Source organism: Lissotriton vulgaris, chromosome 4_1 (genome assembly GCF_964263255.1).
Source record: "Lissotriton vulgaris chromosome 4_1, aLisVul1.2, whole genome shotgun sequence".
Taxonomy (NCBI): Eukaryota; Metazoa; Chordata; class Amphibia; order Caudata; family Salamandridae; genus Lissotriton; species Lissotriton vulgaris.
Window position 1 is genome coordinate 1,849,416,122 of NC_141691.1, and position 25,018 is coordinate 1,849,441,139.

General features: G+C 46.5%; 1 protein-coding gene across 10 annotated transcripts in view; it reads right to left on the bottom strand.

Moving 5' to 3' along the window:
- Window positions 1-25,018, bottom strand: part of ENPP2 (ectonucleotide pyrophosphatase/phosphodiesterase 2) — a 947,534-nt gene that overhangs the window by 462,888 nt on the left and 459,628 nt on the right. For 3 of the 10 annotated variants that reach the window (XM_086966153.1, XM_086966148.1, XM_086966158.1), the window contains exons 1-2: window positions 18,230-18,387; window positions 17,777-17,879 (exon numbers count right to left, since the gene is read on the bottom strand). In XM_086966153.1, coding sequence (XP_086822279.1) covers window positions 17,777-17,879; window positions 18,230-18,262 — 136 coding nt within the window. In that variant the 5' untranslated portion in view covers window positions 18,263-18,387. Of the gene's footprint in view, window positions 1-17,776; window positions 17,880-18,229; window positions 18,405-23,485; window positions 23,725-25,018 lie in introns of those variants that run through there. The other 7 variants (XM_086966154.1, XM_086966149.1, XM_086966156.1 and 4 more) reach the window with 6 other exon arrangements.

The window sequence follows — 25,018 nt, forward strand, 5'->3', positions numbered from 1 at the left end:
CAAGTGCAATTGGTGGAATGAAACAATTGGGTGTTGCCATCTTTATTCCGGGTGAAGAGTTGGCTTTAAAAGCAGTCTCTAAACTTGTCAGCCTATCCCCTAAAGCGGTAATTCGTTCAAGCAGGGGTGCTATTACAGAATTTAACAACAGTTCGAGCTGAGGCAGTATTTGCAATTGAGGCGATGATACTTTAGCATCCATACACTCTGCGACCCCCCTGGATGTGGTGGAATTTATGGCTGGCAATGGGGGATCGATACAAAGTTTTTGTATTTTAAGTTGGAGTTCGTGATCATTTACCCCGTCATGTTTCCTTTTCACACTTTGGCCCTGCGACAATGCAGTAGCCTGGATGTTGTCCTCATTGGGTGGTAGGGAAGGTTCACACGGTCTGTCTGGGGGGGTGTTAAAACTAAGGCCTATTACGGGGGAGGGGGATGTGACTGGAATAAACTTAGTCCCGCACAGAGCATTTAGTTCCTCCCAGTATGACAAGTTTTGCAAACAAACGGGGGTATGTGACGGGGTTTGCATTTGGCGACGGACATCAATATCTATTTCACAGATAGTGGTAGGTGAAGTATAGCTCTGGATAAGCTTATCCATTCTCTGGCTGTAGACCGGAAATATAATATGCCCCCTTGGGTATCACTAATAAGAAGGTATATTATAAAATAGTATCTGTAATGGGGAAGCCAGCAAGTCCATGGGTAGACAGTGAATGGTATACAGTACTATACCTTCTTTTAACTGTGCAACCAAGGGAGGTGGCCCGTCCCGTCCACCTCGTGCCTCTGAGGGCCACAGAGGGCCCGCCCTTTGCCCGGGCTTAGCCCCGGGCGCTGACCCGCGCGCGTCCCGCGACGCGGGAGTGGTGATGGAGTGAAATAGGCTGAGGGTGGGGGCGCGGCTTACTCCCAGTCCAGGTGTGTGCAGCAAGGATCCTGGGACTTGGAGTCCGCCTTGGTGTTCCGGCGTGACTGCGACAAGCCCAGGTACACAGATTAATGCCCCAAACTATCCTCCGATGTCCACTGGTCTCCGTATGTCAGGGTAGGGCTTGGAACCGGCAGACAGCTTCTGAATTTTCCCCCCCGGACCTCCACGCTGCGGCACCCGCGGAGCGGGTGCGGCGAGGTCAATTTGTCTTGACTGAGGGTGGGGGCGCGGCTTACTCCCAGTCCAGGTGTTATTATTATTATTATTATTATAACTGCACTTATAAAGCGATCAGCTACTCCAAGAAGTGTACGATGCATGACCGTGTTAGACACTCAAATACTGTGCCTGGAGGTGCACCTGCCGAACGACCCCTAGGATGAAGCCTCACGTCAGCTTGCAACCGCCTGTGAAGAGCTACGGCAGATATCGTTGGAAGTGCACCGGGTCTGGCAGGCCTCCACAGCTAAGGTTTACGAGCAGGGTGACAAAAACAGCAAACTAGTCTATTGGCTGGCCACTGGGCAAATAGCATCTCAGGTAATCCCTGAAATCTTAGCTTCGTTGGGTATGCCATTTCAAGCCACACCTGGCATAGTGCAGGCCTTTGCAGACTTCTACCGACGGATCCATGCTGCTGTCCCATGGCTGGTAGCCGGGAGCCCCTACCCATTGCTGGATAGTATCGCCCTGCCCACTGTGTCCTGGGCTCTGCAGCAGAAGCTTGACCGGCCAATTACTATTAATGAAATTGCAGCAGATATCCCTGACCTGTCCCTTGAGAAAAAACCTGGCCCGAATGGCTATCACACTGAATTTTACAGTGCGTACAGTGACAACCACTCCCCACACTTATTAGCATTCTACAAAGAAGTACTCCAGGTGAGCTGCTTCTCATCTGAGCTCAATATGGCCACCATTGTGGTTATTCCCAAACCTGGTCTTACACCAGACAGGTGTGTTACCTACCATCCTATTTCTTTGCTTAATACAGAAATCAAATTATTTGCCAAAATTCTAGCTAACTGGTTAAAATGTACACTGAATACTCCTGCCCACCCGGATCAGTGTGGTTTAATGCCGTACAGAGGTACAAAGTAAAACAAGGGCAATACATAGGAAATAAGGGATCATGGGTACGTGTATTTATAAAGTAAGCGTGGTCCCTTACACAGAGCATATAAACAATTAGATATAATGAGGCCTATGTTTGCTATCCAAATGGATTATACATGAATGTGTATTTTGCACAATAAAACAACAATGGAGTGGGAAGAGCAAACAAAAGAGAGTCAAATAAGACTTAAGGCCCTCGTTTTTGAGGGACTGGCAAATTTGCTGTGATATACAAGTACAGGGCTGGTTGTGGGAGGGGTGCCCTGAAGGCCGCACAGCTCTGTATGCAGATGATGTCCTACTATTCCGGACCAACCCACACATGACGGGTCAGCATTACATGCATATACTACATCTATATGGAGAGGCCTCAGGTCTGTGCATCAACCATGCTAAATCTGTGTTGATGCCCCTCCACCCCACTCAGGAGTGTTTTGCAAGGCAGACATCCATCCCTATAGGGTGTTTGATCTTTCATAATCTAGGAATTCATGTCGCACTCCTCCCCGAACTGGAATGGAGTCTTAGATTTGCTCTGTTGGTTCAAATGGTGACGTCTGTCAAAGAAGTGGGAGCCCTCCGACTCAATGTGATAGATAGGGTTGCACTATATAAAATATTGGTTTTACCATAGTTTCTATACCATTTCCAAAACTTCCAGCAGGCGATAGCCAGACAGTGTTTCTGGGAGATGGATACTATAGCAAAGACGTTTTTGTGGTGCAAGTCCAGAGCAAGATTTGCGTTGTCCAAGTGCCAACAGACCGCGCACGGCAGTGGCATGACTAACCTTCTTGTACTATATGGTATCCCAAACACTAGCCTAGCGGGGCTGTACAGGATTGAGTTAGCTTCAATGGGCTTTGATGCCGTGATGGGGATGGGATACAGTACTTTCATTCCTCCGTCGCTCCCCGAAGTCACCCAAGTAGTCTTTCTCAGATGGAGAGTGGCTCTTCGATACATGGGCTGGGATACTAAATGTACAAGACAGACACCCCTATGGAGAGAGACTTGGCAGCAAGAGGCCGCTGGCCTAAATGGCTTCACCAAATGGGACTTTGTCTGTACGTCCCTGTTAGGGGACGTCTGGTCTGGTAATTAAATAGATTCTTTTCAGGAGCTTCAATCGGTATTTGAGCTGTCGCCTACACAGTCCACAAGTATCTAATACTGAGACATGCACTCCAGGCACCACCGGACACATAGTTCCCTGAGCACAATCCTTTAGAGGCCTAGCGTCTGATGGGTGCTCCTTGGTCATTAACTCCCCAGATATTATTGTATCGCTACGGGCTCAGTGGGAGGTGTTGGTAGGGCACCCTAGAAGAGGAGGATTGGAGGGATGCCAGAATGGTCCTTCCCACCATTGCAATCTCTTCCAGGTTAAGATTAATGAAGCTATGCTACCTCCACCATTACTACCTCGCTCCTCTCCATCTGGTGCACCTCCTCTCCAGTCCCGTCTGCTTCAGATGTTCTAATGAACCTGCAGACTTCTATCATATGGTATGGCTGTGCCGATGATTGTCAGCTTCTGGGGAGAGGTGGGACAGATGCTGTTGCAAGTGTTGGACTGCAAAATAGTTCCGTCGCTGATGATATCCCTGCTAAGAGCTTTTGAGTGGCTGGGAGGGGTGAGAGCTGATCAGGCATTGGTCAGCTTGGCTACAATGGTTGTGAAAAGGGATATAGTCTGAGTGGAAAGTGGCCACAGCGCCCTCGTTGTTTCAATGATGTCAAGGGGTGGGTTAGTGCATGCAGCATGAGAAGTCAGTGTATGAAGCCCAGGGTTACACAAAAAAAACACAACAAGATATGTGGCAAATGGTGGGAATACGCTTAGAGTTTTGCCATAATGATGTTCTCAGGTACATGCACCGGGATTGGTACTATGTCTGGATGTAATGATAAACGTATGGCATTGCATTGTGACCTGTGTTAGTCTAGGTGGTCATGCTTGGTTGTCTTCTATGATTTATTCTGTAAAAAAAAAATCAAAAAAGTTATTTAAAAAAGAAAAGTATACATCACTGCGTGCAGTACCTCATAGCCTGTAATGTGTGTTAATATCAGGTCTATATATCCTACTTTGCAGCATGCTCAATGGGATAAAGCTAGGTTTATAGGGAGCACCTGGTTATATGCCTGGTGAGAATGCAATACCTTGAGGAATGCTGTGTGTGATGTATCCGTACCTATGTATAGTTCCTGACTATATAGATTGTATGTTTACACCATGTCATTATACAGCTACAAGCGCCATACCCAGCATGTTAATACCATATCTACCAATTGCAACAACACCTGTGCAATAATGTAATGTGTATGAGTAACTCTGAGGACATGACTCAACACATAATGGAAATGTATAAATGCTCAGCACTGAAAATATGCACTGGGTTTAATCTGAGGACTGTGCACAGTGCCTAAAGACATGCCACTTGTGATAAAGTCACCCCAGGCCAGGCCCATTACAGCAGAAAACGGCATGCACTGTGTGTTAGTGTCACATCAATATGAAGTTGCTTGGAGGCACATCCTGTGTAATAATGGTAGACCTATGTGCAGTGCCTGATCACATCATGTATGACAATGCCAGGACTGTATAAATGAGCCATTCACATCTCCTTCGAATAATGGCAGATCTATATACAATTTCTTACCCCGGGCACTGTGTAAGAATTCAGGGGGTATGAAGAGACGTATGTGATTTGCTGGCATAAATTGTTTATTGCACCTTTGCACTTTGCCTATTTGCACTTCCCCGGTCGGTCCCCGTTCCGTCACGGCTATCTGTGCCGCTTGAACGGAGGGACGCGAGTCCTCCCCCTGCAGACTACAAAAGCGCCAGATTCCAACAGCTTCGCTGATGAGAGCAGCGCGAGACAGGCGCTGGTGGCGAGCGTTGTTTAAGGAGGATTCTAGTTAATGTGTGTGGCTGAATTAAGAACCACAACTCGTTTAATTCATTTGTACAATTTTTGCATTTTAAAATAAGATCGATTTTTTAAATAACAGTGTGGGTGATTTGCTGGCATAAATTGTTTATTGCAGCTTTGCACTTTGCCTATTTGCACTTCCCCGGTCGGTCCCCGTTCCGTCACGGCTATCTGTGCCGCTTGAACGGAGGGACGCGACTCCTCCCCCTTGCTGGTTCACTTCCGGGGCGCTTTCCTTATATTGAAATGTGCCCACGGCCGTGCAGCGGACGTGCGCAGCGGGCGCGCCGATGGCACGCCGAAGGCAAGCCCGTATGCGCCCGTCCGCGACCGGACCGCGGCCAGGGCCTGCCACGCTGATGGCCTGAGCTCAGGCACAGCCAGGATTGTCTGGTCCAGAGAGGAGTTGGTAGCTTTGAACTCGGAGCAACCTTGCAAAGCTTCATTTGATCCTGCAGCTGATCAGAGTTCACAGGTCTGCTTGCTTTGCGGTTTCCCGATGAGATGGGCTACTCTCTCTGGCTCCTGCTCTCCTTACAAGTCCAACGTTCGGCCTGACTCAAGCTGTTGTAGCCTGAAAATGGGTCTTTTAAACTGCAGGTCCTTGCCCAAACACGCCGATGACATCTGGCTATTGCTTGAGGACGGTGAGTGGGATGTGTTGTTTCTAACTGAAACATGGCTGAACGAATACACTATGCCTACCGTTGCCCTAGCGGTGCCACTTGGTTTTAAAAGGTGTTTCTCTAATCGGGGGATGGAAGAAGAGGCGGGGGTGTGGCCCTTCTCTTTAGAGATTGCTATAAACTCACGTCCTCATTACCCACTACGATTGCAGGGGTGGAAGGCTTGTTCTTCTGCCTACAAATTAAACCCCGCCAGTCACTGGCAGGCATGGTTATCTATCGGCCTCTAGACTGTGCAGAGACTACTTTTTCGGCGCTTATTGAAGCCATTGTCCAAAGCTCTATCCTCCACTCTTACTTTATAGCGGTGGGGGATTTTAATGTGCATGCCGAGGTAGCGGCCTGCCCACTGGCTGAGCGGCTTATTTCGAGACTTAGTGCCGCTAACCTGACATTATTTAGCACAGCTCCCACACATAAAGCAGGCCATATGCTTGACCTGATTTTCTCTAATATCAACGATCTGGCGGTGGTTACACCGCTAGAGTTGACTTGGTCGTACCATGCTTTAATTCTATTCTCGGTCAGGCTACCTGGGTCAGGGCCCGAGACAGGGAGACGCTCCTTTTTGAAGAGGCAATGGAAAAGTCTGATCCTTGGAAACATAGGCCCCGTCCTGGCTCATAACCCTCCTGCACTCTCATCTGATGTTAATAAGGATGCAGTGGCTATGTCAAAATGGATAGGCGATATGGTGAATTCTATTGCGCCGGCTAAACGGGCAATGTCCCGTAGGGGCTCTCCCTCTGCTCCCTAGTTCTCTTTGGAACTGAGGGCGGAGAAGTCCGCCTGCAAAAAGTTAGAGCGACTTTGGAGAGCGGACTATTGCAGCTTGGCGAGGGCTCGCTATAAGGCCGCCATCCGCGCTTTGCACAAATCTATAAAAACTGCAAGGAAACTTTCTTTTTTCACCTCCATCCGTCAAGCAGAACACTCTAGCAAAGAAGTGTTCAAGATAGTGCAGTCCTTTTTTAAACCTAGGTGTATTGAGCTGGACGTGACTCCGTCAGACAAACTTTGTGACTCTATTTCTGAATATTTTGAGAACAAAATTCTGAAAGTATCTGACTCTTTCACTCCTGCAGAGCGTACTGTAAAATCAGATGTAATGGAGTATAGAGCTCCTCAATTGACCTTGGGCCAATTTCAACCAGTTACACGAGATGCCGTTATGCAGGAAATTAACAGATGTAAATCAGGATCTCCTGATGATCCCTGCCCACCAAAACTCTGGAGTTTGATGGCGGAATTTGTGGCGCCGACTCTCCAACACATATGGAATATGTCCATTTCCTCCGGAGTGTTCCCAGAGTGCTAGAAGCACGCAACCATACTCCCTTTGAAAAAAAAGCCAAACGGGGCCCCAGAAGATTTAAGTAATCTTCGTCCCATCTCTTTTTTTTGGCAGCGCCGGGCAAAATGCTTGAAAAATTAATCTAGCGGCAACTAAATAAATTCACGGAAGATAGTAATGCTCTCCACGAAACACAATCAGGTTTTTAGAGCCGATTTTAGCACCGAGACCGCCCTGATCGAGGTGGCCGAGTAAGTTAGATGGTCGCTGGATTCAGGAGCATCAGCAATGCTGGTGCTCCTGGATCTATCGGCCGCCTTTGATACGGTGGATTTTTTTTTTTTTTTTTTTTTTGATACGGTGGATCACGACAGGCTACTACAACGCCTGGCTGAGATCGGCCTCCAAGCCCAGGCACTGGGTTGGCCCCACTCCTATCTGTCCAACAGATCGCAGAAGGTGGCTCTAGGCGCCTTCTCCTCAGACTCCAGGAGATTGAACTGCGGGGTCCCACAGGGCTCAGCCCTGAGCCCGCTCCTTTTTAATATTTATCTGGCCCCGCTGTTCACGCTGATTGCCAATTGGGGAGTCACCGCAATTTCCTACGCTGATGACACCCAGTTGGTCTTCCCGTTCTCGGAGGTTTCTGAGGCAGCCTTTTCCAATTTTAAGGGCTGCCTTCGAGATGTGGCCTGCTGGATGAACACCAACAAACTGAAATTAAACGCGGGCAAAACGGAGGTGATCTTTTTTGGCACAGGCGCCCACCCCCCCGCCGAGTTTTGGTGGCCCGACGAGATGGGTCCCGCACCAACTCCCAGCATAAAGGCAAAAAATGTGGGGGTTACATGGGATAATGGCCTGTCTTTTGCCCCCCAGATACAGCAGGTTGTTGGAGGTTGCATAAGCAAACTGAGGAGCCTACGCAGATTTCTTCGACTGCTCCCGGTGAGCTGCTGCAAAACTATTATTCATGCCACGATCACCTCTAGGCTGGATTATGCCAACGGCATTTATTTAGGCCTCCCGAAATTTCTGCTGCAAAAGATGCAAACCGTTCAGAATTCGGCGGCCAGATTACTTAGGCATGTCCCTTTTAGACACCATATTCCTCCTCACTTGCGCATGCTACACTGGTTACCTGTGGTAAGTCGAATAAAATTCAAGGCGCTTACCCTGGCCTACAGAGCCCTTTATGGGACTTGCCCAAATTATCTAAAAAAACATCTGCCTAGATATTCTCATGCCAGACTCCTACGGTCTAACTATAAGGTCCATATCCACGTCCCTCGAGTGAAAAGGGCGCGCTTGGGTGGCAGAACTTTTTCCGGAAGTACGGCACTGCTCTGGAACACCTTGAACCTTGTTTTAGGAGTCTACTGAAAACATGGCTTTTCACGCAATAATTCTCACCTCTTCACACTATGACTTTCACTGCTCACTCCAGCGCCAGGACACTTCCTCCGGAGGTAGCTGCATGCGCTTTACAAAATTCAGTATTATTATTATTAAACAACTTTGTACAAATAATGTGGCAGTTGTCCTTCACCTCAGGCCTGGTCTAAGCACCAAAAGCCTGGTCTATGCACCATTTACCGCATCATATTCTAGGGTAACCCAAAATCCTCCACGTACCACCCAGCCCTCTGGAATATCTCTGCGACCGCTGGCCACCAGAATCTCTAGGATGACTGCTGAAAGTCCAATGGACATTATCTGGTCCAGGAGACTGTTCAAGTGAGTGGTTCGGTCTCAGAAAGTTTGTGGCGTAAATCGTTGTGATCTAATACATTTTTTAGCAGGCAAAGGAGAATAATAAAAAATGCACCTGTGAGAATTGAAGACATTTTGCAAAATCGCTTGTGACCCCACAATCTATAAGGACCATGCCCTATGACTTCCCAATGGTCAACACAATGAATTTCCTGACAAAAAGCAGAAGCTTGTGTTTGGAATACAACCAAACCAGACTCTTCTAGCAAGAACTTCCACTACCGGTTTATTTAACTTAATGGGTAATTTGGAAGGGTTTGGCCTGTCCCAGATAGTCGAAGGCCCTACTCACAAAGGGCTCCATACTATGGATTGCATCTACACCAATCCTGCCACTATTGAAATTGATAAGATCCTGCATCTAATATGGACAGACCATAGGGCAATTTTCTTTAGGTTACTTGCCCCTCAAGTTCTATCCCCGGCAAAGCGCCTACCTCCAACTACTACTCGCTCCTAGCGGAGCATTAACTTTGATACCCTAAATAACATGCTAGGTAATAATGCTTACAGGTGATCCGAACAGGGATGCAGCCAATTATGATTTTTGGATTAGATCCGCTATAGATCAAGTGGCTCCCACTAAAGTGATCAATAAACGTAGGCACAAGCCTACTTCCTTGTGGTACTCTGTAGAGTTAAAAACTCTCAAAACATTGAGGTTAGACTACAGCGTAGAAGGTAAAAACAACTACAATTAGGTTTTAATAGCCTCCCAAATGTCTTTCCAGTGGCATTTGGGCGGCTGGGTGCAGGGTGCTTTTGGGCCGTTGGGCGCCCAATGTATTTCAATGGGAAAGCTGCATGACGAACAAAGGCTGTAAGCTCGGGGAAGGAGTTCTCAGGTGCGACCACCACTTCGAGAGGTAAGTTGGGAAGCTAGAGGTTAGGTAGCCACCCAGGAGTTGGGCACAGGGGGCCATGGGGCGCCGGGGAAATCTTACCCTCAGCTAGTCGCGGTTGGAGGGGTCCCTGGTTGCGAGGCTGCAGGCGTCATCAGGAGCGTCGAGGAGGGTCCTTGGGTGCCCGATTCATGGTCACAATCGCCAGGAGGATGTCCTCGTGGTCTTTGGTCACTCAGGCACAGGCCGGGCTCTGAGGGGGCAGAGTGTGCTGGATTCGCAGTTCCTGGCTGGCACCAGGGGTTGTTGCTGTTTGAGCAGAACCACTGCTCGTGGTAGTCCCAGTCTTTGGATGAGCAAGACAGTCAGGTCCTCTGGGGTTTTCTAGGTTACTGACCACAGGAGACGCCGGGATTTAGCAGGAGCAGGTTCGAGGGTCGACAGGCCTGTAGGGCTGGGGCCAAGTCAGTTGGTGTCGTCTTCTTGTTAGCAGCTGCACGGCAGGTCTTCTTTCTTCTTGTAGTTTAGGAATCGGGATCTGAGGAAGGAAGGTTCAGGGTGCCCCTAAATACTAGATTTAGGGGCGTTACAGGTAGGGGTAAAGTCAGGAACCAATGGGTCCCTTCCCTGGGGTGAGTACACCCCCTATCCTGCCACTCTCCAGTTGGAGGGGGGCAGGAGCCTGTCTCTGATTGGGTAGGGCTCCCCATCCTCAAGATGGTGAGAGCCCGGAGTTGTGCTTCACCTCGCCTCCCCCTCATGAGGGGTGGGGTTGGCAGAGGCTGGCATACCCCCTTTCCTCAGTTAGGTTTCCCCGCCTGTCTTCCCGCCAGAGTGGGGGTCAAAACCGGTGGGGGCCAGTTGCTGAGAACAGCAAGTGGCCTGGAGAAGCTCACAACGGCAGCATGCCTTTGAAGCTCCCCCTGCTCATCCAGGGTGCGAAGGCCTAGCACTTCGCCCCAGGATGTGCATTGTTGCAGGCCCACGAGAGCGGATAGCTCTCTACCCAGGGGTCCAGCAACATATCTGCTGGGTGGCAGCCTCTCAGTCAGGACACACCTTGTGCATTTGTTTCAGGGGGCAACTCCAAGTTGACCTCTGTTGTGCATTGTACATTAAATCCCACAATGGCATTAGTGTGGATTTAATGTGCTCAGAAGTTTGATACCAAACTTCTCAGTCTTCAGTGTAGCCATCATGGTGCTGTGGAGTTCGTGATGACCAGCACCATATACTCTTAATGGCAGCACTGCACTTACAGTGCCCAGGAATGGACCTGGGTACTGTAGGGGCACAGTGTTCATGCACCTGTACCTGCACCACTGGCACAGAGCACCCAGCTAAAGGGGTGACTGAGGTATGCCAGGGCAGTGTGTTGTGGGCATGGCACACAGGGATGTGTGCCATGTCGACTCTTTGTTTAGATCTGCACCAGGACACTCAGTCTGCCAAAGCAGGGTGTGTGCGTCAAGGGTACAGGACCCCTAAGGGTGGTACAATAAGTGCTGCAGCCCTTAGGGGCCTTCTCTGGTCACAGTGCCCTGGGTACCTAGGGTACCATTTACCAGGGGCTGACATGTGGCCAGAGATGCCAATTGGGTTTAGGTTTCAATACAGTTTTTTAGGGAAGGAACACAGGCCCTGGGCACCTGATTGGCAGGAGCCCAGGGCACACTCAGTCAAAGTACATCAGCAATTCAGAAAAAAGTGGGGGCATCCCATGAAAGAAAGATGGCACTCTCTCACAGGACAGTATCAGACCAATTCTAAAGAAACCTACTCTGCTTCCCCATGATGTCACTAGCTACCGTCCAATTTCCTGTCTGCCTCTGGCTGCCAAGGTTTTGGAGAAAGCTCTAAATAAAGAGTTAAACAATTACTTGGCCTCCAACAACCTACTTGACAGTTCTCAACATGGCTTTCCAGCTAATCACTCTACTGAGTCCACACGAATCATGGCCACGGAGGAACTGAGATGGCAAATTGATAGAGGGGGCAGGGCGGTCTTCATCCTGTTGGACCTGCCCTCTGCGTTTGACACTGTGAGCCACTCCGTTCTCATGCAGCGTTTAAGGGCAATAGGGATCCAATACTCCGCGCTGGCCCTCCTCAACTCTATTCTGACAGGGAGAGAACACAGGGTCTGCTGGGATAACCTTAAGTCAGATAAATTTCATCTTCCTAGCGGAGTCCCTCAGGGGTCGGCACTGTCACCCACATTATTTAATATCAATGTGACTCCGCTGGCTCTACTAGTCAAGCACCACAGCTTTCTGCTAGTGTCATATACTGATGACACAAATTGTAATCTCTATATCTTCCCCAGATAATTTGCCCACGGCCAGGTATCATATTTGTATGGTACACATTATTCAATGGATGCACCTTAACTTCTTAAAATTGAACACTCAAAAGACGGAGGTCATGGAATTTGGCTCTGGCCCTCCCATCTGGAAATCTGACTGGTGGTCGGGAGAAGCAGGAGCCTGCCCACTGCCTGTTACTAAAATGAGAAATCTGGGTGTGGGACACCCAGCTCAGTTTTATGGGGCAGATAAACCATGTCACTTTGGCCTGTTATTTTACCCTGAGAATTTTGCTGAAGATTTTACCGTATCTCCTTATGGAGCTACGAAAAACAGTTGTCATAGCACTCATTCTGTCTTCGATTATTGCAATGCTCTCTATCTTGGTTTGGAAAAGAGACAATTGAACAAGTTGCAATCCCTACAGAATGCGGCAGCTCGGAAAGTGGCATACAAAGGGGGGGGGGCAAAAATCTTCACCAGCAACCCCCCTCCCCCCGCTATTCAGCGCGGTGGCAAAAGGCAGGGACAGCCACGGGCCGAAGAGTGCCTAGCTACACGCCTGAGCTCAGACCCTATTGAATCTCCCTAAATATAGCCATATATCTGGGGCTATTAGAAAACTTCATTGGCTCCCAGTTAAGGAGCAAATTAAATTTAAAACGTTATGCTTGGTTCATAAAACCTTACATGGAGGTGGACCCATAGAATATTGCAAATAATTTCGATGGTATATTCCTGGTCGCTCCCTTCACTCAACAAAGCAAGCACTCGTTAGGACTCCAAGAATCAAGTAAACAAAGTGGGGTGGCAGAAGTCTCTCCTATCTAGCTCATAAACTATAGAATAAGCTACCATGAAATATCAGACCCTCACCAGCCCATGCACATTTCCGGCTCTTGTTAAAAACCTGGCTTTTTCCTGCTGAGTAACCATTTCCTCCCCTGCCTTCTATATCTCTGCTATTCTAGCGCCAAGACGCCTCGCCAATAGAGCGCTTTAAAAACTTTCATTCATTCATTCAATGGTGGTTCATTAATATCTTTGAGAACCTATGGATTGTTTGTTCAAGGCATTTTTGGGATCTAAACCTCATTAGTACTTCAGTTTGAAGAACCCTTTGAGCGCAGGTTCCCAATGAAGTAACACCTGGCCAAAAGTACAATTTTCTTGGATTTCCCAACACAAATTTCAAGAACCTTTGTGTCAGTAAGTCCATAGAGAAAATAACTGGCACAACAAGCATGTGTGTGACCAAGCGGGTTGCAAGGCCAACTGGAGACAGTATTATTACAAGACATTCAAGGCATTGCGACTGTCAAATGCACCAAGAAGGTCTGACAAAAGACCTCCATAGGAAGGATACTTCATAAAGCAGAACAGGCAAGGAATACTGAGCGTGCTTGCTTAAGTAAAATGTGTGAAGTAGTGATGATGTTTGATGTTGAAAGATTGGTTTAACCTGTAAATAATTAGTGGTTTCTTTTTAGGGCCAAGCCCACATGTAATGTGACGTCTGTCCCGGAGATGCGAAAGTTCCCCATCAGTCCAAATAGACTCGGAGAGCCCATTCTCAGCCATAACTCAAGGGCAGGCTGTCTTTCGGGTAGGATTACAATCAGTTCCTGAGAGCTGATGCTTAATTCACCTAACCATTGGTGTATATTGGAGAGTGATTATAATCATTTGCCTTCACAGGATGTATTCCTACCCAACTCACCCTCACCCACTTAAACTTATCACTCTCCGCCATCGAAAAGTATCCAGTGGCTGCTATATATATGTATAAATAAAAGTAATCTCTATAAACTTGTCCAACTACATGCTCCATATAACAAAACAATCTATATCCAGGACCTGGCAGAATTCCTAGGTTTACATTAGCTGACAGTGTGCCCTGCCCTACATACACATGCCATAACCACAGCCCTCTGTGGTAATACCAAGTCTACTGAAGGCATGTCCTGTGTGAGAAGGGCAAGTACACTGAACTGTACTGACGTGTATCTGTGAGGGATGTTCCATATGTTTATTCTCAGTCCGGAAGGTATAGTATATGCATAATACTACACGGTTAAGGACTGCAATGTGGCCACATACAGTACCCAAAAGCATACCTGATGGTCTATATTCAATAAAATATATGGGTCCCACGCAGAATGTACTCTTTGGCATGGGTGCACATTCACTACGAGGTATAGGCAAGGCCACTGGAATTATGAAATACAGCGACCGCCCAATTTCCGAATACTTATGGATTTGCCTTGTTTTCCTCATAATCTATCATCTGCTCCATAATTTGCAAGTTTGAACAACAAAAATGTTTTCTAGCTCAAATGGATGAAAATGTATATACAAACCATTGCCAACAAGGGGTTCTGGTGATATCAGAAACCACAAGACTGATGGCAAGGTGGCTTGTAAATGTCAGAAGAACCGTAAAAGAGTAATATGTGAATATATTCAACATGTTGCCAATTATGTATTTTTATATCAAATGTTCATTTTTGGGACGTGACCGTGAAAAAAGTGTTTTTTCAAACACAAAAAGATATATTGAAAATAGTAAGGGGCATCTTGGACAATAGGGCTTGCTTCTCTGCAGTAAAAGATTATTAAACATATGTAGATAGGAATGAAGAACTCTAGAAAAAAAAACGCCATTTATGAGAAAGAAAGTTCTTTCCTAGGAAGGGAGAAATTAGTGGAGGAGTTCATTTTAAGGTTCAGCTAACAATAGGCACCGATTGGCATTAGAATGTTGGGATTTTGTTAACCTTTTATGAATAGATTGTTGATAAAATAATGCACAGTGATCAAGATGGTGGAATTAGGCGATTCTGTGACTGGACTTCCTAACATTTCCTATATATATATATATATATATATATATACACACACACACACAATAAAATGCAGCATTTACCACTTAGTTATCGATTTATTGACCTTGTCACATAATTTGAAGATTTCAATAGAAAACGTAGTTTCCAGGTCAAATGGATCAGAATAACAGTACCAGAGAATGCACTGCACAAGTTAACTTTTTGTCTGCATAATTTAGATAGCTCTACTGCATAATTTGGCCTGCCATTATTGCATAATCCTAGAAGCCCTGACAATGGTAAAACTCAGTTGAGAGGTTTGGGGACTGTCATTACGATGATACCCACATCCCACAAGGACCTGTGAAATATTTTCTTGTGAAATATGGGCTTTTATTTCATGCAATAAAAGCTAAAAACACATATATATATATATATATATATATATATATATATATATATACACACATACATATACACACACACATATTCACTGAAAAATGTTTACATGGACGTTATAGTTAGGCTTAGATTTCACTCCCCTTCATGTCATGCGGCCCGGGGATCTGGTCCCCGGGGACTAATAAGGCGGGGGGGGGGCGCAACACCATTTCCTTTTGTTATTCTATTTGTGAAATTGGGTCCACAATGGCTATTAAGTCTGGCCAAGGGGGGCCGCACACCCCCATCCCTTTAGAATTTGGTCCCAGGGAATGGGATCCCAGGGTCCTATTAAGGCTTGGTATGGGGAACTGCACACCCCCTTCCCTTAACCCCTTCCATGCGGCCGCGATTCCCCTGGTGTGCTGTAAACAACACGAACAGGGGCAGGCCGTGACGAACCCCAGCCGTCATCAGCACACGAGCACCGTAGTGCATGACGGCTGGGGTTCGTCATCAGCATGGAAGGGGTTAACATATATGCTGTGCGTCCCCGGGGCCCGAAAGCCAACCTATACCTGTGCACGCCAAAGGCTGTGTGAAGCATGGGTTGGCAGCCTGCTGGGGGGTTGGCCACAGGGCTTGGCGGCAGACCAAGCCCAGTGGCCAACCCTACGCTCATGCGCAGCTTGTGGTTGGCTGCATGCGGGGAATTGGACGCAGGGCCTGGCTGCAATCCACGCCCTGCGTCCAACCCCACACTGCACACGGCTGAAGGCCAGACGAGTTGTGGGTTCTGCTTTACACATGGTAATAAAATGTTACTTTACATTAAAAAGAACCTAAAAATTAACTGTAAAAAAAACACAAAGGTTAAGGTAAAGTTATAATTAGGTGAAATGTTCAGTAACAATGTAATATCTTAAACCTGAAAAAACACAGAAATCCACCAGTTATAGTTATCTCAAGTAACTATAACTTGTATTCTAATGTAACTATAACTCGCACCCTTGCCATGCACTGCTAAATTACCACACATATTACATCACTCATGACATCTTCTATGACAACATTGATAAGATCATTGCAATATTTGCAATTAAATTATGGATAAAAAAAACTACATGGCGTGCGCGAGTTGTAGTTTCCTTAGGGCAGTGGTTCCCAAACGTTTCACTCCTGAGGACCCCCACTGACTCACTACTGGAAGCCGGGGACCCCCAAGCAATTTGAATGATTTAAATGTCAAACATTAACACGTAATTCGGAAAAAAACAAACATGTGCACATCAAACAGAGACTAGACTTGAATATCTAAAGATTTTTGTATTTTTATATTTAAAAAAAATTGCAAAAATCGAAAAATCCAAATGGGAAGGTTGGTGCTGCATCTCGCGACTAACTTTTCATTGTTTGGTTTTATTTTGCATCCCTAAGCTCCTGCTCCTGCCAAGGCTGGACTGGAAACCTAAAGCTGCTCTCTGTTGTCAGACCAGTCCCCATATAGTGCACGCAAACTGCAGCGAATGAGCCTGACCACTACAAAGGGGGCTTTGGGGGGCATTTTACAACACATGTGTCATTATATATTGAATTGTATTAGCTTTTAAAGCATGGTAGAATAATGACCTTACTATGCACCAGGATACAACAATCTTTTGTCAATTTTCAATGACTGACAATATTCAATGATTTCCTCACTACTTTCCTCCAACAGTGCCTCTCATCTCTCTATAGCACCACTGTCACATGCATTTAATTGGTTTTATAGGACCTCTCATACCACTGTAGGGTGTCAGAGCACTTTACATCACATACATACAGAGACATGGAATCATACGTGTGTAAATCAGTGAATAGAAAATGTTACATATGGCAAAGGGGACAACAAGGTGTAGGATTCACATGTCATCCATACTGGTAGGCATCTCAGCTAACCCCATGCAACCAATGGAGTGAAGCTGCAGAAAAGTCTGAAAGGTTCCCAGATTAAGAAAGTGCCATACTAACGGAGAAAGAGCTATAGAACAACGAATAACATCACATCCGATATTTTAGAAGGATGCACGTAGTGTAGGGTATCGGTGGACATGTGTGTGCCAAACAGATTTTTTATATATATTATATATATATATATATATATATATATATATATATATATATATATATATATTTCACATTCAGCAAGTAATATAGGTGCAGTGGGTGGTATATGTGCCATATAGTATTTAGGCACATGGAGTATGGGATAAAGTTGCACGTGTTCCATTTGTCATGGGTCCTGTACTCATTCAGTAAGTTCCCGTTCACCCAGAAAGGCATCTTGGCACATAATAACAGATGTTTATAGTTACAAAACTCGAAAGGATGAATAGCTGAGGGAGGTTCCCATGTTGGATTTCAGCCCGTTACTATAAAAACCAAAACAGATTTCTGCTGTGGATGCTCTAGTTCAATGAACCCCTAGACCTGACGTATGTGTGACCCTGCAGACTTTATGCACGCGAAATATTGAATATGTAGGCAACAATAGTCAGACGTATGTCTTGAGCAGATATCAAATCGTGCAACACATTTTCAGTCACTGGCTGGCAGCAAGGGGTGAGCAGTCCCCGGTAATCATTAACACGGAGTCACTGGGGACAGGCAAGACATACTGTAAAGCGCTTACCAGAGGGCATGCCTTCATCCCAATCTTCTGACCTTTTATAGCGATTTACCGTGAATCCCAGACAGATGTTGACACCGATGGCAAAGGTGACCAGAGATATCGCCTGGGAAAAATCAAGAAAGCAGATGTTATAGGGAGCCGCAGAAAGGGCAGACCTATACATTCATCAAAGACTAGAGCAGGCTCATCAAAGGACTTCACACTACCCACATCCACACAAGCGCGCACATCCCAAAAAAGGCTGAAAAATATCAACATGGGCCCGGTGCTTGCCTTCCTCGTTCTCGGATTGGAAAAAACATACAAAAAAAGTGTGGAACGATGTGAGGTTTCTAATGTCATCATTTACGAAAAAGTTATTATTTTTCTTTCATGTGGGAGGGATTCGGCGTTTAAGGTGGCAGAGGGACAGCCACGGGTGCTCACGAGCACATACAGCTCTTTCTGCCCTACCTGGTGTAAGTGGAGCCGGCTTCTCGGGGCCATGTCAGAGGCTCCCTTCGCGAGCCTGCAGGCCGGTCGTTTCTGCCTTTGGTGGAAGGCTTGTGCTCTCTCTGCGGCGCTCAGAGCTCTATTCAACCCAAGTAATCCCACCTGGGCAGGCTGACAGGCGCGCCTGATTCGTCCAATGGCCGATGTCATCAGGCTCCCCTCACAAATCACAGGCCCGCCTGAGGGGCTGGCCCTGGCAGCATCTCCCGCCCACCCCCCTCAGACAAACACACTCGCTTTCATGTGGTGGCCTCTGGCAACGGGGCACTGCTTATGTTACTGCAAAAATCAACAGTTTGTTTTGAGACTACTCCCAGACACAAGAGCGGCTTTGGAGGGGCGGCCGGGAACAGGGGCTGCATGCATTTCTTGTGAGGCGAAAACTGCAGAAGAAAAGATTCTTTTCAAACGCTGCTCCAAACGGCCAAACAACCTCGTAAATAAACTAAGCATTCAGTGTGCTGTCATTCTTCAACTTTATAGGCGTGGGCAGTCCTCGTGTGTGCGAGGACAGGGAGGGTCTGTTATTCTGTGACTATTCAGGCGGTTCAGACTTTTTAGAGGGGGGGGGCACACGCCGTACATTACTTTTTTACTTCTACCTTTAAAGATAAAACAAAGGCTCTTGTCGGCTTCCCCGAAACAGAAGTAAACAATAACAAGCATATGCAATAGGTCCCGCCTTTGATTAAGTTAAAGCCATTTGCTTTGCTAATGGTATTGTATAGCAGCTTTAACTTAATGAAAGGCGCATTTTTAAATGAGGCCCAGTCTGGGCTCCACATTGGAAGCGCTTTTCAGTGCAGGGGTCTCGGTCTCGCATTTGGGAAAGTTAGAGCAATTGACCCTGTAAATGATGATTTTTTTTACGTATGTTTGTCTGTAATGGACTAATTATTTAGAAAACGAGAGTTAGACCTATTGGCGTTATAAATGTTAATATTTCTTTACTTATGAATTGTGGAGTGGATGTATGTGGTATGCAGTGGAATTATGTGGATAGTAACTATGTGGTATTTAGTGTATTGGAATTTTGTGGGATGGTGTGTCATAGAGAGTAATTATGCGGTATTGTATTTTGTGTTGTGGAGTGTTATGTAGTGGAGTTTAAATAGGTTGCCTGCTGTTGAATTTTGTATGTGATGTAGATGTATGTGGTGTGGATTGTATGTATGTGGTGTGTTATATAATTGTGTAGGTGATTTGTATTATATGGGTTCTTGTTGAATTATGTAGTGTGCAATGTAAATGTGCGGAGTTGATTTTGTGGAAATATGTGGCACTGAGTGAAATTCTGGTGATTGGAATTATGTGGCATTGTGAGGAGTGTGTTTATATGGAATGTTGCTATGTGGTATAGACTGGTTTGGTGTGAGGCGTATTTATGTGAGTGAGATAGGCTGGGTGAAGAAAGAGGGTGGGGTCCAGCCTACATCAGGCCTTCAGTGGCTCACCTCTCTAGGCAGGGGCCGACTGGGGAACCAAAAGCAGCCCTGGCAGAAAATCTCAAACCAGCCACTCTTCATTTTTTTCTCCTCATGCTCTCTTCCTATCCATCAAACCTCTTTCTCACCTCGCTCGTCTCCTCTTCTGGTTACTTTCTGTTTACGTCTCAACAAAAGGAGAGAAAGGGTTTTTAGGGCACTCTTAGTCCCCAAGCAATATACAAGTAATTTGATTACTTGTACTTTCTGTTTACCTCCCACATCCATCTCTCTAGGAGCCTTTTTGTGTCTTCAGCAATTAATCTCAGAAGAAGGTGACTTTGGCACTAGCAGCGGCGCTAGGTTTTCAAAACTAACCTCCAAGGGATCCAAACCGCTGGGGAAATGCCCAGTGGAATAAAGGGCCGGCATGGCTTTGCGTCTAGGCTGCAGTTGTGCTTTATCGTATCATTCAGTGGCAACTTTTTTTTTTTTAAATTACCCTACTGTCAGGAGACACTCCCCCAGACTGTAGGATATATTTATTTAGCCTACCCTAACCAGTGCCATTTGGCCTGCAAGCTGCAGTAAATGTAGCATAGAGCAAACTGTGATACAGTCTGATCTCAACTTGCAATGTCATCAAACTAGAAACACTGTTTCTGTGTAAAACCAAAACTAGCGCACGTCCATGCTTCAAAGCATGCAGCTGTACTATAAAGTGAATACCATTAGTTGCCTCTCAGCAGCAAGAAGTTAACCACAGTCTGTCGGGTGCACGTGGGTTATGTTATCACGTGGCTTTTTGTTCCTCTCGCTTTGGTGCGTTTAATCTAAACAATATCCTTGACTGGATTAGCTACTCACACCTGACACGAGACCACTTTAAATCTCACTTGCACCACCATGTGCCCACCCACTCCACATCAATCTGCATTTCATGTTTTACTTTACCATGCACCCTGAGGAGCAGGGCACCAGGGGTACCTGTGTGCGCAACTACCTGGATCCCATCGACAGTGGATATGGTACACCTGCATGCAAAGGGAGAGGTGTGATTGTTGGTATGTGTCCGTGGATGCCTGAACGTTTGTGGCTGTGTGCCTGCACGTTTACAGGACAGCAAAAAAAGCCACACCTAATGACAAGGTCAGTGCTGGTTAAACTTTGGTGTTGTACAGGGCTATATGCTGATTTTAAGTTGCCTCCCAGCGCTTAGCCATAGGGTGGAGAACAGTTAAAGACGTGTTCTTTTGTGGCTAATAGAGGTTAGAAGGCTTTGGCACAGCTAAAAGGCGCCCTGCGTGGCACAGCTATGCGTTCTGGCACATGGAGCAAAATCCCCCTCTCACTTCAAGTCGCAGCACAGACGGTCACGGAGATTCACAAGAAACCCGACGCCCTCAGCTGCAGAGAACACAAAGAGCGAAGCTGCCGGTGACTGGGCAGCGGCCTGGATGGCCCTTAAAAGCGGGCACCGCCACTGCCATCAGCTGGTGAACCGCCAAACCTCTGCAGACGCCCTCAGGCACATCTAGGAGCAGCTGGGCACCACGGCTCTATTTGTGTTAAGTAAACTTTCACAAGCCCCCTCAAGGGTGTGAAATCGCACTGTAAACAGCGAGGAACGGTCCCTGTAAATTGCTCATGGTCTGGGGCCACAAGGCGATGAACGTTCGTGTCACAATGTCATTAGTGAACTAAGAGGCAAGTCACTATAGTGTCATGTAAAGATCCTAACTGTTCATGGAGCAACATTGTAGTCTATTAAATCAATCATAACATGTTGCACTGCGCACCTTGTGTGAAAGAGCTCTCATGTGTGATAATAAAGCTCTGTGAAATATGTTTCCCAGGATCACACAATTTGGGCAAGCTGGGAAGCCGGTATTGAGTCCAGGTTATCTGATTCACGTTTTGAAATGTAGCCACAAGATTTATATTTCTGTGTCTCTCTCAGTTTTACATCGAAGGACATTGTTTCGTCTTTAATTATTGGCACACAAGGAGACTAACTAGCAGACTTAGCTGACCCAACTACCACGCCAAGAATGCATTTGGAAGTGTCTCACCCTATACACCCCCTCCTGAAGAAACACCCCTGAGGAATTCCATGCCAGAGAGAGTGAAGAGCGGGTGTTGAGGAGGAAAAAGATCAGGCGTTTGATATGCCTATGGAGGATTTCAGAAAATGTAGGGAGAAAAGGGCCCGAGTGTCTAAAGAGGGAAAGACTTTAGGGGAAGAGGGATGCAAGGGGCTCAGGGGTGAATGAGGCAGTCTGGGAGAGGTAATGATCTTCACAGACCTTAGTAACAATTAATCCAGACTCAGAATTGAAACATTTTCACCTCTAATCATTCTCAACAAAATTCTTTTGTTATGTATTTGATTCTGGTAAGAAACATTGGCAAAGCAAAGATGTCTGGCTTGTATTAGGCACATGTTTGTGATATGTCCAGAGGTACCCAAACACTGTTCAGGTGGTATAGTGTGTGAAGCACAGAATATGAATTTACGTGGTTAATGCCATGCCTTAAGTACACAGATCACACTTCTTAGAAATTATGTTGAATTTACACTTCTTTGGCCAACCCCTTCTGGAGACACCCCACCTTTTTCAAGCCACGTAAAGCCATTCCTGCTCCCTCAAGGCAATCCCAGCCTGAGGATGCAGTCTTTTTAGAGGCCCAGTGAGGGTATCACTTGAGAGATGTTCCCAAAAACAGCTAGGTAGGCCACCAAGTAGGTAAACATCGCAGGAAGACTTTCCCCACCCTCTGGACAGCTCCCTGATACAATCGCCTTATATTTATAAGAAGTTGGGCTTCAATGTATTTTCCCTAGGCAGTCTGTTCTTAAACTCTAAAAGTCAAGGGATCTCATAGGCGCCCACAAGAAAGGAAATTCCCTGGGTTTCTAACTATTCAAATGACATCCAGGTGGGCAGCAGAGGCCCCCACGCCTTGTGCCATAGCATCAGCTGCACTATTCTGTGCCCCTTTACAAGGTCCAGGGTTTTAGATTTTAAGACAAGCAGAGCATGCAACACTCCCCACTCAAGCTCATTACCAGCAGCGAAGGGTCACTGACAAATGTAAACAACAAAACCGTTCAAGGCATGCCAGGACAGTGATAGAAAACTGCTTCGCTGCGCCTGCATTTCAATCCAACACTATAATAAGAAGCGAGTGCGCTCCACTAACCATTCATAGAATTAAAAACCAAGCACGGCAACGCCAGGATACAAACATGTTTACATGTCAATCAAGCAAAGAGAAGTTCAACACTTAAGTTTACAGCTTGCAACTGATTGATCCAACGTAAAAGTCCAAACTCAAACTAAACATAGGTCTTTCAGTTGCTGTCCCCACAAAACCACTGGAGCCAACCTCACAGTATTACTCCCAGACAGTAACGCATTGCACTGTAGCGTTTTGTAGGTGCGCAAAAGTCCTGTCGCACTTCCCCAACCTATACAATTACAAGTTAGGGATCAGAACGCGTGAAAACGTGTAATTTCCAAACGTTGCCTGAGCGATTCAACAAAGTGCCTTTTCACGGCACACTCCCCGTGGCGTTTTTATCAACGCTTCAAAACATGCTGCAGACAAAAACATTGCATGAAAATACGCGCAAAGGTCAACCTAAGTCGCACTGAAAACAGTAACAAATTCAATGTGCCGCCAGACACGTTTTGCAGCACGCGAGAGCAGGTTGCAGCGGGACCATTTGGAAGTTATACACTAATTAATATAGCAGTATAACGAGGGGAGCAAGGCGGGTGCCACTCACCTGGTTTTGCACTCTCCGGGCCATTTTGAGATTCCTGCAGCAGTGGTAGGTGCATGGGCAGTGAACGGCACAGCGCCAGTACTCCTGCCCCCACTCCCGTAGCTCCAGCCCTCGATGGCAGACACCTGGGATCTGCACCGGTGCCCCGCCTAGCGCCTGACAAACTTCCGAAGGGGCGGGTCTCTTCTTTCGTCACACAGCCACCCCAAGCCGGCTAACAGACGCGAGCGCGAGGCGTCGAAGTACCAGGAGACAGAAGCAGTAACACTAAAGAGCTGCGGCTCACAGCGCGAACCCCGGCGCTGCCAGCGCAGTCAATTACATTTGACGTGACACATCTTGCCCTTGAGCTCGGTCTAGTAAGTGAGGTTGCAGCTGGAGTTTTTTCATAAGAAAAAAAAACCTAGTTTTTATTCAGGTCAGAAACATGTAGTGCCCTTTCCCTGTATTTAACAGCTACTACATTCAACAAGCATTTGCAATGCAATAGGTCTCGCATATACGCGAGTTTGAGCTTTTGACAATGTAAATAACAATCCCTTTTATTTGTGTTTTCGTTTTTAAAACCTAAATAAAAGGCATTGTCATATCCAATACAAATAGCTTAAATGCAAGACCATTTGTATGGCAAATGCTTGTTTTTATACTGTGCGCAATAGAAACTTAAAATAATGACTGTCACATGCACACTGCTTTCAGTCATTTAGCTGGGACCTCAAAACACTGTAAATGGTCACCTCTTTTCTACCAGTGCCCCAACCAGTATTCAGTAGGGGGCGACTGTCTAGTGACACACAGACAGTTTATTTTTATTTAAGGTATGTGCGCTATATCTTATCTGTAGTTACCTCAACGTAAGGGGAACAAAATAGTTGCAGAACACTTTGGTTTTAGTTTTTGTAAGCTATGTCACCAACATTGTTCTCAGGATCAGAGGTCAGGTCTTTTTTAGGTATCGCTGAGCCAACGCACATGCGTTGCTCTGCGAGAGTTAAGTAAGGGCTCTCAAAAATGCTCCCAAAGTCTGCAGGCGGATCGGGCACAATGCATGTGCGCCGGGCGCGAGCACCATTTGTCCGCCTGCAGCCTTTGGGAAGACTTTTCGCGGCCGCTTTGATATTCTCAGTGAGCCGCGCGGCCACTGAGAACCTCAAAGCAGCCACGAAAGTGCTCACCATTTGCCACCCCCTCCAGTATCCCACTTCCTGCTTGTTTAACTCCTTTCTCTCTCCCTTTTTACCCCTTTCTCCCTTCCTCTCTCCTTGTTTGTTCCTTTATCTCACCTTTTTTTTACTTCTTTCTCTCACCTCTTTTTATTTCCTGCCATCACTTTTACTACCCTTCTTGCACTATCACTCCTGTCTCTCGTCAACTGTTTTTCTCTGCAGGTTTCTTTGCCCCAGGGCCCTCTGCTTCTCCAACATCCTGACCTTTATCTGCGTTCCTCGGGTATCTCTGAACACGTCTGTCCTCTGTCGGGCTCTTTCACTTTGAGTGATGTCGCCTCTTGACAGCTCCATTCCCCCTCCCCCA